Source organism: Diabrotica virgifera, chromosome 1 (genome assembly GCF_917563875.1).
Source record: "Diabrotica virgifera virgifera chromosome 1, PGI_DIABVI_V3a".
Taxonomy (NCBI): Eukaryota; Metazoa; Arthropoda; class Insecta; order Coleoptera; family Chrysomelidae; genus Diabrotica; species Diabrotica virgifera.
Window position 1 is genome coordinate 54223508 of NC_065443.1, and position 15873 is coordinate 54239380.

Consider the following 15873-nt stretch of genomic DNA (forward strand, 5'->3'; position numbering starts at 1 on the left):
TTACTGAATAGAGAATTGAATAACCTTTCAAATGAGGTAGCACACGACCCCCTATTGTCATTTAAAAAAATCATCGATTGCGTCATCACACCCAGATGGATGACGTCACTAGTATGCCATATATGCCAAAATATCATAATTTAAAAATAAAAATCGACCTGTTTTGAGATTTTCCCTTAAAGTCGCCGGTTTACGAAATAACGAATTTATTCCTTTCATTTGCACCATACTATATATAAAAATATTATTATTTCCTTGTTTGTATTTATGAATAATATGTTACCCATATTATGATAAATAAAGACGTTTTATTTGTTTTTAATAACTACTTATATTTCTGCAGCTACTTTCAGAAACATCTTAGTATCTCATTTTAAACACTTATTGACTTACACCGATTGGCTTCTGAGGCATCGATTTATCAACATTGGCCATTTGCTTTTGGCCACTGTCGTTATCGACCGGTTATTGATAAAAAATCTAATTTTGCCTTAAGTTTTTACAACATTGGCCAATAGCTAAGATTATTGTCGTTAATGGCCGGGCATTGTTGTTAATAACCAAGGAAAATGGACAGTCACGACAATGCCCGGCCATTAACGTCAATGTCCAATTTACATTGATCACCGTAACATATACATTAGATAGCTTTACAAACAATTATGTTTCTCATACTCATATCAGATATAAGTAGAGAATATGGACGGGACTCAATACGGAAAACGCAAAACACATGGTAGTCAGTAAGCCCGAAATATTAGGTTTGTTCTAGCAAACAGTCAAACTAGTCAGAATCCGTCAGCAAACAGTTGGTCAGTGAGAGAACATAATGCAGTCATCAGTGCTATCCCCTTTACTCGCGCTGGTCCACTATTCGCTGATGGTTTCAAACCGTTTGAAACTGATGCTAGAACAAACCTATTAAATACACTGCTTTTGGTTAACCAATAGCCAATTGACATATTTTGGTACCAACATAAATAGCCAACGGGAACACTCACTGAAATAAAACAATGCCTAGGGAAAGCAAGATCAGCATATGTAAAGATGAAGTCTCTTTTTAGAAGTCACAATTTACCACTTGGTCCCAAAAACTCTATCATCAGATGCTACTCATTTTCTATGTTATTATATGAAGGGTACACGGAAAAAACCGGCAAGTCACAAATTAATAATTTTGAGTTATTGGATGTTTTAACTTTTCGTCCGTTGTATCTTTGCCGCTAGCTCAAGTCTTATAGGTCTGGATCCCGCGTATGAAAAAAAAACCCGCGTGTCTAGTAGGACAAACTTTGATGTATGGGAACACTGGAACAGGTGAAGTCTTAATTGTGGAACAAGTTAAAAATTTGGGACGTCAGACTACGAAAACGTCCCATGTATTTTGTCGGACAGAAGTTCCAATTAATTTTTTACCCTTTCATTAAACTGTCCTGCAAAAATCCGACTGCTATTATCACCAACTGGGCATTTTAATGAGTGGAACACGTAGAACATGTCTAATTACAGGAATTAAAGGGTAACAAATCAATTGGAAGTTCTGTCCGACAAAATACATGGGACGTTTTCGTGGTCTGACGTTTCAAATTTTTAACCTGTTCCACAATTAAAACTTCCCCTGTTCCAGTGTTCCCATACATCAAAGTTTGTCCGACTAGACACCCTTAAGCTATTAACAAATTTTCAGCTTGCTATTAATCAACTTTTTTTCATACGCGGGATCCAGACCTATTAGACTTCTAACAAACAACCTATAAAAGAAGGTATATTTTTCACATTCGGCGAATAGTTTAACTTTGCTATAATAATTCCAGTCCTGGGAATCCAGCATTGTATCTTAAAGGGTAGTGACAGCCGCTTTTTCCCCTGTTCAATAAAAAAAACAATTGCTTTATAGTATTTTTTTAATTCTCCGGATTAAAGAAAATCAAACAACATGTTTATGTGGCGTTGTTATGACTGACCGTCTGATTGATACTGAAATAAGGAAGCAGTCGTGTGTCGATGTTTTGGACTTAGCGTGTTGTTTTCCTGTACCGCGTGGACTTAGCTTATTTTTCTCGTGTATGAGCATATAATTATGGGCTTTTTCTCGTGACTGGTCTTGTTATTGCCTTGTTTAAAGGTGTCAGAAGATGCAAACTGGAATTTACTACAAGATGGCGTAAAAAATGTTATTTCTACAAAAATGGACTTAGCCGGTTTTCCCGTGTACCCTTCATATCGAATAGAGGTTTGGCCACTTTCTGAAGCTTCTTTGAGGTCTTCGAGAAGTGGTGTTACAGACGTTTTTTAAGGATTAAATTAGTGGATTGTGTGACTAATGTTGAGGTACTATGTAGAATGCGCAAGCAATGAGAGATTATTAACACAACCAAAGAGAGCAAATTAGAATATCTTGACCATGTTACGAGAAATGTAGAAATATATGGCTTTGAAAGTCATTCTTCAGGGCAAGGTATTTGGAAAGAGTGGACCAGGGAAAAGAATATCTTGGCTTCAAAACCTGAGAAAGTGGTTCCATACGTTTACAACTGGACTATTCCGAATAGCTGCAAGCAAAATTAGGATAGCCATACTGGTCGCCAACATCCAGAACGAATAGGCAATTTAAGATGAAGACCTACCGGTTTATTTAGTGTAATATGTTGCAGTAAACAATACAGGGAATTCAGTTATCAAATAGTAACGAAAACATATGACATTCATATCCAATATGTAAATACTTACATGTGCCTAAAACAATTATAATAATATTCTTAAGAAAATCTAGAATCCCTTTACTTGTTTTTTGAGCTTCTCTTACTCTTCCAAATAGTGAGTCATATGATGGAGGTGGAGCTGAAACAAAATAGAATTTAAAAAATATATCCCAGTGTGAACTTTGTTGGAAACATCAAAATGTGTTAGTTGGATATCATTTAAACAAAAAACCCTGAGACAAGTCAATTTTTAAATTACATTTTGCTTTTACTTTAGATACCGAAACTATAGACGGAGAGGCAGCGCTGAAAAATCTATTTGAATTTACTAAAGCTAGATTTTTCACAGTTGATTACTGTGAGTGTGTAGAGAAACATACTGCGGTCGGTCAAGCGAAACGTAGAACAGGGGTTACTCAGAGGGTTTCAAAGTTGCTTTCCTACGAAGGTAATTATTTCCATTTACTAAGGCTGAAAATCAGTACACACATTCTAAATTAAATATAAATAAAAGTTATTATAGTCGGTCAGCTGTATGACGGGACAGAGCCGGTCGGTCGGCCCCAATAGTCGATTGAGAAAATAAAGCATTTTGGCTCGCAATTTTTTCGTCCAGAATGGATTTACTTGAAATTTTCACAGAAGGTAGGAAATAGTCCAAGGATAATTTTTTACATCATGCCGCTATCATACGCTAAAACTTTGGGGGTGGTTGCCACCCCATCTCGGGGGTGGGAATATTTTATTACAGTTTAACCATGTAATTCGATGGAAAAAGTGATTCTAAGAAAAAAATGTTTTTTACATTTTCTTCGTAAAACTAATATTTTTTGAGTTATTTGCGCTTGAAAATAACAGTTTTTCGACGAAAAAATCGACTTTTTAGAGGGTTTTTTTGAGAATATCTCGAAAAATATGCATTTAATCAAAAAAACTGTAGATATCAAAATTGTATCTTTTAGTAACACAAACCAAATTATTTTCCAATAATATCTTCAAGATCAATACAAACCGAGATACGACATGTTAAAGGTTAGCTTTTTTCGTCAAATGCATAATTTTACATATTCAAAGCCAAATAATGGGAAAAATTTGCATTTTCCTAGGAAAACTTAAAATATCTTTTTTCAAGTATTCAATCAGACCTTTCAAAAAAGGTAATAAAAAGTTTCTAGCACGAAAATTAAGCGACTTATAGTAAAAAAATTGTCGGTACCTGCTTTTCTCTACGAAAAAATCAGTGAAAACAACCCCCTAACTACCTTCCTAATTCAAAATTGGTCTTCACCTTTCTGTAGTTCCTTTTATACACACACCGGCAAAATTAGCCGAACACCTTAAAAATGGGACATGTTTGATGTCTCGAATTTTCTAAACCAGTGGTTCGATTTGAGTGATTCTTTTAGTATGTTATAGCCTTATTGTTTAAGAATATCGTTGTGATTATATTGTTGCTAGACAGGTAAATATCATTTTATACCGGGTGTACCAATCATACTGTGTTTTTTTCTTAAAGTTTGGAACACCCTGTGGAATATTCTGGCATATGTAAAATATTAAAATTATAACTCGAATGTAGAGTTAGGCTTTCTTAACATTTTCCTTTTCGATTCAGTTAATTATGTGGGATAATAAAAAAGTTATGTTCGTTAACAACTATCCATGTTTTTCATCAATAAATCCACACAGTAGGGGAGGAAAATATGCTAAATTTGCAGTTACTCGAGCGTTATCGGGACCTATTGGATTGTGAAGAGTATGTGCTAAAACCAGAAAAAGGTTAAGTTTTCCATATAGTGGGGGACTTTTCATTTGTTAATTTAATTTTCCATTTGAAACAATCGTTTTTTCCGATTATAGCGCGATCTATCCATAATTCGAAAAAATGTGTCGAATAAAAGTTGCTTATTTTTACGTAAAGAATCCAAATCTGCAATAAAAATTGGGGCTCCTATTTAAGATTTTAAATTAAATCCCCCACCCCACCTCCGTGGGGGCCCGTGTTTGGTGCCATTCGATAGTTTTTCAAAAATATTGAATACGTGTATTTTGCAGTTTTTCGATCTGATGTTCATTTTCGTCAATGCTGTATATAAAATTTGTAAAAAAATATGCAAAAATAAATACTGAATATTACATACGTGATTCAAATGCATGTGCGCTCAGCGTTTGACATTAAAACCCCCCTTGAAGCTAGTTCAGCTGAACTCCACGGGAGGTCGTCATTGTGACATCGCTTACATCGCTCAGTAATTTATTTATTTAATACATCTATTGAATTACTTTAGGCTTGTTTATTAAACTAAGCAGATAATGATGGTAGGGGAGCCCAAGCGGAGATTTTTGCAGTTACTCGAGCGCGTCAGATTATCACATGGGGAGAAACCTTTTACCCTGTAAATGTACCTATACCATATTTTGGTTCTTAACACCGGGGAATTCATTAAGGGGGGACCGAAAAACCTCTATCCTTAGAAAAACTCGAAATCGTCAGATTAAGATAAGGTAAGTTAAGTACATGCAAAATAGTGTATATTTCAAAAATCTGACAAAAAAGCGAATATTTCTCGAAATAAACGTCAGATTGAAAAACTAAAAAATACGTGTTCAATATTTTTCAAAAATCTATCGAATAATACTAAACACGCCACCCCACACAGAGGGGTGGGGAGTAAAGTAAAAATTTTAAATACGATATTTCGCGAAATGAACATCAGATCTTAAAACTGCAAAATACACGTATTTAATATTTTTCAAAAATCTATCGAATGGCACCAAACACGACCCCCCACGGAAGTGGGGTGGGCGGTTACTTTAAAATCTTAAATAGGAACCCCCAATTTTTATTGCAGATTTGGATTCTTCACGTAAAAATAAGCAACTTTTATTCGCAACATTTTTTCCAATTATGGATAGACGGCGCTATAATCGGAAAAAACGATTAGTGGAAATTGACAATTAAATTAAAAAATGGAGAGTCCCACACTTTATGGAAAACTTAGCTTAACTTTTTTTGGTTTTAGCACCCACTTTTCACAATCCAATAGGTCCCCATAACGCTCGAGTAACTGCAAATTTAGCATACTTTCCTTCCCTATAGTCTAAGAGCTAGTGAATCCTCCGACTAACGGTCGTCCTGTAAGGCTAGAAATTTTTCTAGTGATAATTCATAGCACACCAAGGCTAAAAACCATGACCTGGCAGGCCTCAGTGGTGCATGTGTATCTACCAGGTGAATCGAAAAGTGCAAATTTTAGGGGGTAAAATAAACTTTCTCCTGTAAGGTTTAAATTTAAGTATGTGTTTGAGTAAGTCATTCAGAAGAAATGTGTACAATGACAGGCGATTCTGAAGAGCATAAGACCTTGCCAGGCGAGGGGAAAGATTAGGGGTTTTTCCTAAAATTATTCTTTTTGCATCGAACAAATTTTTTTTAGATTTTTTGAATCATTCCAAACAGAAAACGTCTTTAGTGATTTTTCTCTTAAGTTAATAGTTTTTGTTATATAAGCGATTGAAAATTTTGAAAATTGCGAAATCGGCCATTTTTAACCCTAAATCGGACATTTATCTAAAAATTTCAATGTTGCCAAGATACGTAGATATTCTTTAAACATTGATTGATGAAATCCCGAAGAGTTTTTTGCAATAAAATATCGAAAACCCCTTTGTTTTTTTTAATTGCTAATCAAGCAGGTGCGACACTGTAGTATAAGTGAGGACGTTTGAGTTTGCATAAATTCATTATCTCGAGAATGGGCAAATTTCAAGAGAAATCCTCAGACAGGTCGATTTTTATTTTTAAATTAGGACTTTTTGGCATATATATAATACTAGTGACGTCATCCATTTGAGCGTGACGACGTAATCGATGATTTTTTTAAATGAGAGTAGGGGTTGTGTGATAGCTCATTTGAAAGGTTATTGAATTTTCTATTCACTAATATAAACATTAACATAACAATTTATACAGGGTGTACAAAAAAGTTTTTTTTATTAAATTAACTTTGATTAAATTTGACAAATAGAAGAAACATTTTTTTGTACACCCTGTATAAATAATTATGTTAATGTTTATATTACTGAATAGAGAATTAAATAACCTTTCAAATGAGCTATCACACAACCCCTACTCTTATTTAAAAAAATCATCGATTACGTCATCACGCCCAGATGGATGACGTCACTAGTATTATATATATGCCAAAAAGTCCTAATTCAAAAATATAAATCGACCTGTCTGAGGATTTCTCTTGAAATTTGCCCATTCTCGAGATAATGAATTTTTGCAAACTCAAAGGTCCTCACTTATACTACAGTGTCGCACACGCTTGATTAGCAATTAAAAAAACAAAGGGGTTTTCGATATTTTATTGCAAAAAACTCTTCGTGATTTCATCAATCAATGTTTAAAGAATATCTACGTACCTTGGCAACATTGAAATTTTTCGATAAATGTCCGATTTAGGGTTAAAAATGGCCGATTTCTCAATTTTCAAAATTTTCAATCGCTCATATAACAAAAACTATTAACTTAAGAGAAAAATAACAAAAGACGTTTTCTGTTTGAAATGATTCAAAAAACCTAAAAAAAAATTGTTCGATGCAAAAAGAATAATTTTAGGAAAAACCCATAATCTTTCCCCTCGCCTGGCAAGGTCTTATGCTCTTCAGAATCGCCTGTCATTGTACACATTTCTTCTAAATGGCTTACGTAAACACATACTTAAATTTAAACCTTACAGGAGAAAGTTTATTTTACCCCCTAAATTTGCACTTTTCGATTCACCTGGTAGATACACGTGCACCGCTAAGGCCTGCCAGGTCATGGTTTTTAGCCTTGGTGTGCTATGAATTATCACTAGAAAAATTTTTAGCCTTACAGGACGACCGTTAGTCGGAGGGTTCACTAGCTCTTAGACTACTACTATGAGGATTTATTGATGAAAAACATGGCTAGTTGTTAAAGCCCATAACTTTTTTATTTTTCAACAGAAGCAAATGAATCAAACAAGAGAATGTTAAGAAAGCCTAAGGCTATAATTGAGTTTTAATTTCAATATTTTATATATACTAGAATATTCCACAGGGTGTTCCGAACTTTAAGAAAAAAACACAGTATGATTGTTACACCCGGTATAAAATGACATTTACCTGTCTAGCAACAATATTATTACACCGATATTCTTAAATAATAAGGCTATAACATACTAAAAGAATCACTCAAATCGGACAACAGTTTTAGGAAATTCGAGACATCAAACATGTCCCATTTTTAAGGTGTTCGGCTAATGTTGCCGGTGTGTGTATTTATATTATCAATACACTTAAGGAGTTTGACCTATTAAAAATGCCTAATTTTGGAAAAATATGATATCTCATTGTGTACTGATTTTCAGCCTTAGTAAATGGATTTAATTATCTTCGTAGGAAAGCAACTTTGATACCCTCTCAGTAATGAGACCTCTCAAAAATGATTTTGTAGAATTTTTAAAGAGCTATAAGACTGTGTAAATTAAGTTCCGTAAGATGCCTTAGTTTTTAATTGGGGCGGGTTTAAAGGGCTCGAATAAGGGGGTGTTTGCTGGTAATTAGAGGTTTTAAACAGCTATATCTGGCTAACTATTCACTGTAATGAAAATATATGCACAGGGTAATTTTAGTCATTAAAAAAGCTACAATTTAGTAATTTTTTTCATATCTTCAGTATTTTCGGAGATATTTTGAAGTAAAAGGTGAAAAATACCAAATTGCAAAAAATCAATTTTTCTTTAAACTCCAATTTTTTCAAAATTAGACATTTTAAATAGGTCAAACTCCTTGAGTGTATTGATAATATAAATATAAAAGGAACTACAGAAAGGTGAAGACCAATTTTGAATTAGGAAGGTAGTTATGGGGTTGTTTTCACTGATTTTTTCGTAGAGAAAAGCAGGTACCGACATTTTTTTGTAAGTCGCTTAATTTTCATGCTAGAAACGTTTTATTATTTTTTTGAAAGGTCTAATTTTATACTTGAAAAAAGATTATTTAAGTTTTCCTCAAAAAATGCAAATTTTTCCCATTATTTGGCTTTGAATATTTCAATTTGTACATTTGACGAAAAAAGCTAACCTTTAACATGCCGTATCTCGGTTTGTATTGGTCTTAAAGATATTATAGGAAAATAATTTGGTTTGTGTTACTAAAAGATATAATTTCGATATCTACAGTTGTTTTGATTAAATGCATATTTTTCGAGGTATTCTCAAAAAACCTTCTAAAAAAGTCGATTTTTTCATCGAAAAACTGTTATTTTCAAGCGCGAATAACTCGAAAAATGTTAGCTTTACGAAGAAAATGTAAAAACATTTTTTTTCTTAGAATCACTTTTTACATCGAATTCCATGGTTAAAATGTAATAAAAAATTCCCACCCCCGAGATGGGGTGGCAACCACCCCCAAGGTTTTAGCGTATGATAGCGGCATGATATAGAAAATGATCCTTGGACTATTCCCTAGCTTCTGTGAAAATTTCAAGTAAATCCATGCTGGACGAAAAAATTGCGAGCCAAAATGCTTCATTTCCTCAATCGACTATTGGGGCCGACCGACTATAATAACTTTTATTTATATTTAATTTAGAATGTCTGTACTGATTTTCAGCCTGAGTAAATGGATTTAATTACCTTCGTAGGAAAGCAACTTTGATACCCTCTCAGTAACCCCTGTTCTACGTTTCGCTTGACCGACCGCAGTATGTTTCTCTACACACTCACAGTAATAACTGTGAAAAATCTAGCTTTAGTAAATTCAAATAGATTTTTCTGCGCTGCCTCTTGGTCTACTACGATGATTTACATCATCCATTTGATTTTTAACTTGAAACCCATATTTTTTCTGTCAAAATTATAATAGACATATAAACAATAGAATTCTAGTATGCAATAAGTATCACTATTACGTTAGGCGTTAAAAACATCTCAATTATCTCGGAAACAGCTTGCACGATTTCTATAGATTTTGATGAGTAAGGGTCATCTAATGAGGCCGATATTATAGTAGTATTTACATTGTTGTCAGATTTTTCGTTTTTCTGAAAATCTAATGAAATTTTTTTATTTCAAATGGAACACTGTACTTTTTTTGCTTTTTGAAGTCTTAAGAGTGTAGGCGCAAAAGGCCAATGCTTTTTAAATGCATTCATTTCTTTCAAGTCTTGAGAAAACTAATAAGTATTTTTGAAAAATTTAAATACTGAATGTAAGACTACACTATTACCGAGAGCCGAAAACTTCTATAATCCTGGGGATTGAAACCAAAGGTGATCTGTTTGTTATACACATCAGTGATACGACATACAACCGACAGTAACTTATGGGTCAATACTCTGGCGCGGAGAAATACGACTTTGCAATCTTGTGTGACCACTCTCACCACCCTACAAAGACAAGCGCTTCTAAATATAACAGGTGCCTTGAATAGTACAGGAACAGGCTTCATTAGAGGCTATTACATGTCTCCCTCTGATGGAATTATATATTTCGTCAGTAACCTTTATGACCATCCTGAGACTCAAAGCAAACAATACTTGGAGGCCGAATTATGTATTGAATAGCCACACAAACACTACTGGGACTATACTTTCGGAGTCCATCTTTATGATGAACTCAGATATGATGACACCAGAACTAATCTTCACTGAGAGGATTAACACGATTAAATGAAAATAATCGTTTCGTTTTGATTCAATTTGAGTCTCTTGATATCCTCTGACACCGATGTTTCGGACTCTATTCCTTTTCAAAGAGGCTTCGCAAAAAGACTAATTTGGATCAAAACGAAACGAGAGGATGGTGCAAATATTAAAATATTTACACCGGAGTATGGTTAGACTGACCTCTAACGGGGAACGATGAAATGAGTGAAAAAAATGTAAGTCCGTTATAAATATTTTAATATTGCACCATCTCGTTTCGTTTTGATCTAAATCAGTCTTCTTGCGAAGCCTCTTTGAAAAGGAATAGATTCCGAAACAGGATGGCAAGAGACTCAAATTGAATAAAAATGAAACGATTATTTTTATTTAATTGTGTTAATCTTCTCAGTGAAGATTAGTTCTGGTGTCATCATATCTGAGTTCATATCATAAAGATGGATTCCTAAAGTATAGTCCCAGTAGTGTTTGTGTGGCTATTCAATACATAATTTGGCCTCCAAGTATTGTTTGCTTTGAGTCTTCAGGATGGTCATAAAGGTTACTGCCGAAATATATAATTCCAGCAGAGGGAGACCTGTAATAGCCTCTAATGAAGCCGTTCCTCTACTATTCAAGGCACCTGTTATATTTAGAACATTTATTTGTCTTTGTAGGGTGGTGAGAGTGGTCACACAAGATTGCAAAGCCGTCTTTCTCCACCAGAGTACTGACCCATAAGTGACTGTCGGTTGTATCACTGATGTGTATAACCAACAGATCACCTTTGGTTTCAATCCCCAGGATTATAGAAGTTTTCGACTTTCGGCTGTCGGAAATAATGTAGTCTTACATTCCATGTTTAAATTTTTCAAAAATACTTATTATACAGTGTTCCATTTGAAATAAGAAATTTCATTAGATTTTCAGAAAAACGAAAGATCTGACAAGAATGTAAATACTACTATAATATCGGCCTCATTCATATTCATATCAAAAATCGTGCAAGCTGTTTCCGAGATAGTTGAGATGTTCCATACATAAAACTCACTGTAGTTTGAAAACTGTTTAACTAATTTTTTGGATTTTAACGCCTAACGTAATAGTGAGGCATTTCATCGTTCTCCATTAGAGGTCAGTCTAACCATACTCCGGTGTAAATATTTTAATATTTGCACCATCTTCTCGTTTCATTTTGATTCAAATCAGTCTTCTTGCGAAGCCTCTTTGAAAAGGAATAGATTTCGAACTATCCGTGTCAGAGGATGGCAAGAGACTCGAACTGAATCAAAATGAAACGATTATTTTCATTTTGTTATACCACACTCTGTATTAGAGTACAAAATGACACGTTTCATGTAGGTAATTTGCAATGCGTTATTGGAGTACCTCTGTTAACAGATTACTTGATTCGTTGTCGAAATTCTTTTTCACTTATTAACACAATTATACCATCTAGGGAACAGAAAGTCCCAAATATTAATGGTGACTTAATATGGTTCATTGATGGACCTAAAACTGCCTATGGTACTGGATCAGTAGTCTTTGGGCAAACATGTAACTATAATAAATCTTAAAGTCTAAGATTTTGCTTTGGTGGCCTGCATTGATGAAGACCCTAAAGCTAAGAGAATCAACGTTTACTCAGATAGCCAATCGGCTATTCTGGCTGTAAAGAATTCTCTCACCAAATCAAAACTGGTGAGAAACTGCAAAGATCTCATCAACAACCTGGCAATAGACAATAAAGTGTCTTTAATATGGGTGCCGGGTCATGAAGGGCTGCATGGGAGCGAACGAGCAGATATGTTAGTGAAACAAGGCTCGAGAGAAACTTTTGAAGGACCAGAACCTTTCTGTGGCATCACTAAAGATGCTACGAAAAACGAGGTTCGGAAATGGCTGATAAAGAATCATCAAAATAAATGGAGAACCACTCAAGGGCAAATCCAGACTAAAAAATAATCAAGAATATTAATAAAAAACTCTCGAAATAGTTTGATGAACCTCAATAAACGAGAGATCAAAACAGTCACTGAAATGGTGACTGGATATTAAACCGGTCTTATTAAGTTCTTATATATATTGAGCTTTACTGCATGTTTTATATTTTTATTTTTAAATGTTTATGGAGACCGTGAACAGTTCTGTTTGCTATTGCTATGCGTCTTTTTATTTCATCGCTTGTCGTGTTTACTGAGTTTACTAGCGATCCAAGATACGTGAATTCCTTGATTTGCTCAAAGGTGTGATTGTTAATTTGAATTCTCTGTTGGATATTTCGTAAGTTTTTAGAAACCAACATATATTTGGTTTTTTCCTCGTTTACCACAAGTCCTAATTCACTTGCCGCATCCACAAGCCTTGTAAAACACTGCACCATGTCTCTCAAACTTCTCCCTACTATAACTATAGTGATTGGACACTGTTGTTTAAGAAATCACCTATACAAACTAGGTAAGGTGAGTGAACCATGGTGCCTAGAGTGTGAAATGGAAGAAGAGACTGCCATACACCTACTATGCCATTGCAGTGTGCTAGGTGATGTAATGTAGGACTTTACTGGTCAAATGATGAACCAGAAGAGATCCTAAAACTACCAATAAGAAAAATGTTGGCCTTCGTTGAGGCCACGGGACTCATTAAAGTTTAAGGAGAAGAACAGCGTTTGGTACAAAGGTCTTATGACCTCGCCTGAGTTAAGAAGAAGAAGAAGATAATAGACATATAAACAATGGAATTCTAGTATGCAATAAGTACCACTATTACATTAGGCGTTAAAATTCAAAAAAATAGTTGGACAGTTTTCAAACTACACTGTTTTATGTATGGAACATCTCAATTATCTCGGAAACAGCTTGCACGATTTTTATAGATTTTTTGTGAGTAAGGGTCGTCTAATGAGGCCCGATATTATAGTGGTATTTACACTGTTGTCAGATCTTTCGTTTTTCTGAAAATCTAATGAAATTTCTTATTTCAAATGGATCACTGTATTTTTTTGCCTTTTGAAGTTTTAAGAGTGTAGGTGCAAAATTTCAGGCCAATGCTTTTTATAATATATATTACATATTTGCATGTATTACATACATATTTCATATTATGCATTCATTTTTTTCAAATCTTGAGAAAACTAATGCATTTTTGAAAAATTTAAACACGGAATGTAAGATTAAATTATTACTGAGAGCAGAAAGTCCTAGAAAACTTCTATAATGTTTATTTTAATAAGTTACAGGGGTGAAAAAGAAGAGAAAATTGAGTGTAATTTTTAATTTTAAATACCTCATTCAAAAAAACTTTTCGTTTTAAGGGACTTTCGACCCTTGGTAATAATGTAATTACAGTGGAACCCCGATAAGTCGGCCCCCGATAACTCGGAAGTCCGGCTAACCCGGACCGATTTTCATCAGACAAAAATTTAACAAATAAACAATTTAACAATTTTATCAAATAAAAATGTATGTAGGCCAAATAATATTTGAGAGATAATGTGTATTTGTGTAATTTGAACACATAAGTACAATAGTAAAAATGATTCATGCACACAGCGGCAGCCAGAGCGACCGTCTCAGCTTATCGGAAAGAACAGACACCTGTCTGTATTCCTTTTTCTTTATTTATGTCAAACTGTCTTAGCATTGTTTAAAAAAGACGTGACTATTTAAAAATTCTTTTTTAAAACAATGGTCTTGTCTGTTCTTAAATAACAACATTGTTCCTTGTGACCGTATTGTGTGTAGTACAGCCTATTAATCACTTCCGTTCTGTAATGTAATCATGCTTCAGATTGTGTTTGCTATGTCTACATAATGGTAACAAAACGTAAAAATGTTGTAGTGACAATGGAAAAGAAACTAGAAACATTAGGTAGGATTGATAAAGGCGAATCTTTAAAATAAATTTATTGCAGCATCATAATATGATATTATGCTACCATAGGTCTGGATCCCGCGTATGAAAAAAAAGTTGATTAATAGCAAGCTAAAAATTTATTAATAGCTTAAGGGTATCTAGTCGGATAAACTTTGATATATGAGAACACTGGAACAGGGGCAGTTTTAATTGTGGAACAGGTCAAAAATTTGGAACGGTCAGAACACGAAAATGGCACATTTGTTTTGTCCGACAGAACAGACATAAACTCTCTGAACAGAGATTAAACTCTCATGCAAAAATCAGACTGCTATTTATCACCTGTCATAATTCCTGTCATTTGACATATTCTACATGTTCCACTCATTAAAACGCCAATTTGGTGATAAATAGCAGTCTGATTTTTGCATGAGAGTTTAATCTCTGTTCGGAGAGTTTAAGTCTGTTCTGTCGGAAAAAATACATGTGCCGTTTTCGTGGTCTGACCGTTCCAAATTTTTAACCTGTTCCACAGTTAAAACTTCCCCTGTTCCAGTGTTCCCATATATTAATGTTTGTCCGACTAGACACCCTTAAGCTAATAACAAATTTTCAGCTTGCTATTTATCAATTTTTTTTTGTACGCAGGATCCAGACCTACCATATTATGGTGTCGGTACATCTCTACAGTATGACTGAGTTTTTTACCAAGAAATGAACAAAACTCTACACTCTATACAACTATACGTAATTTAGATGTGTACTGTGCATATGTGTTTCATGTTTTTGTAATTATAATGGAGGTTATTTATTAATTTTTACTATATTCTCCGGCTAACCCGGATTCTCGATAACCCGGATCGGCCGCGGTCCCGATTAATCCGAGTTATCGAGGTTCCACTGTACCAACAACATATCCAGATAGCTATACTTTGTTCCACGTTAAGAACAGAATATTTGAGCTTATGGAGATCACTTTTGCCAAACCTCTCAGAACAGGTGGCTACTTGGCTGCTGATATACAATTCATCCTAACCAGTATGGCGTGGCATCAGCGCTCTACTATCATCCATAAGAAATACATTGCACTATCTAAGCAACATTCTATTTTTAATGTGAAAGGCTCTATAATGACAGAATGAAAGATCAATAAAATTATTGATTCACAAATGGAAGCTTTAAAATAGATGATCTAGTCAGGCTATATTTATAATCTATGACATCGCGGCATGTCTCCCAAACTTCACAAGACAGGAAGTTCTGTATGAAATTAAAAAGAAAATACCTAAATGATGTGATATACACAATTAAGAAACTACTAAGAGGGAAACCAAAAAGTCATTCACATATATCTTCTTGTCCCATATGCTGGCTCAAAAGATACAGAAGACAAAGTACTAAACTCCAAGAAAGTACCATAAATTTTTTTTATTAAAATGTTAAATATTAGAATTGGATGTGTTTAGGCCCAACATGAGACATCATCAGCAAATACAGGAATAAACACCAAGGAACTGACCTACCATATAAAATATCTAAAATATATAAAACCATCATACAGCCAATAGCAAAATATGGTGTAGAAACGTGGAACATGACTGAAAAGACAATAAACCTTTTTAATACTTTTGAAAGAAAGAT

General features: G+C 34.2%; 1 protein-coding gene across 1 annotated transcript in view; it reads right to left on the reverse strand.

Moving 5' to 3' along the window:
- The window catches only part of LOC114324972 (transmembrane protein 272-like), a 54497-nt gene that overhangs the window by 37683 nt on the left and 941 nt on the right, over positions 1-15873 (reverse strand). The window contains exon 2 of the mRNA XM_028272905.2: positions 2731-2841. Within this exon, the coding sequence (XP_028128706.1) occupies positions 2731-2841 (111 nt within the window). The remainder of the gene's footprint in view (positions 1-2730; positions 2842-15873) is intronic.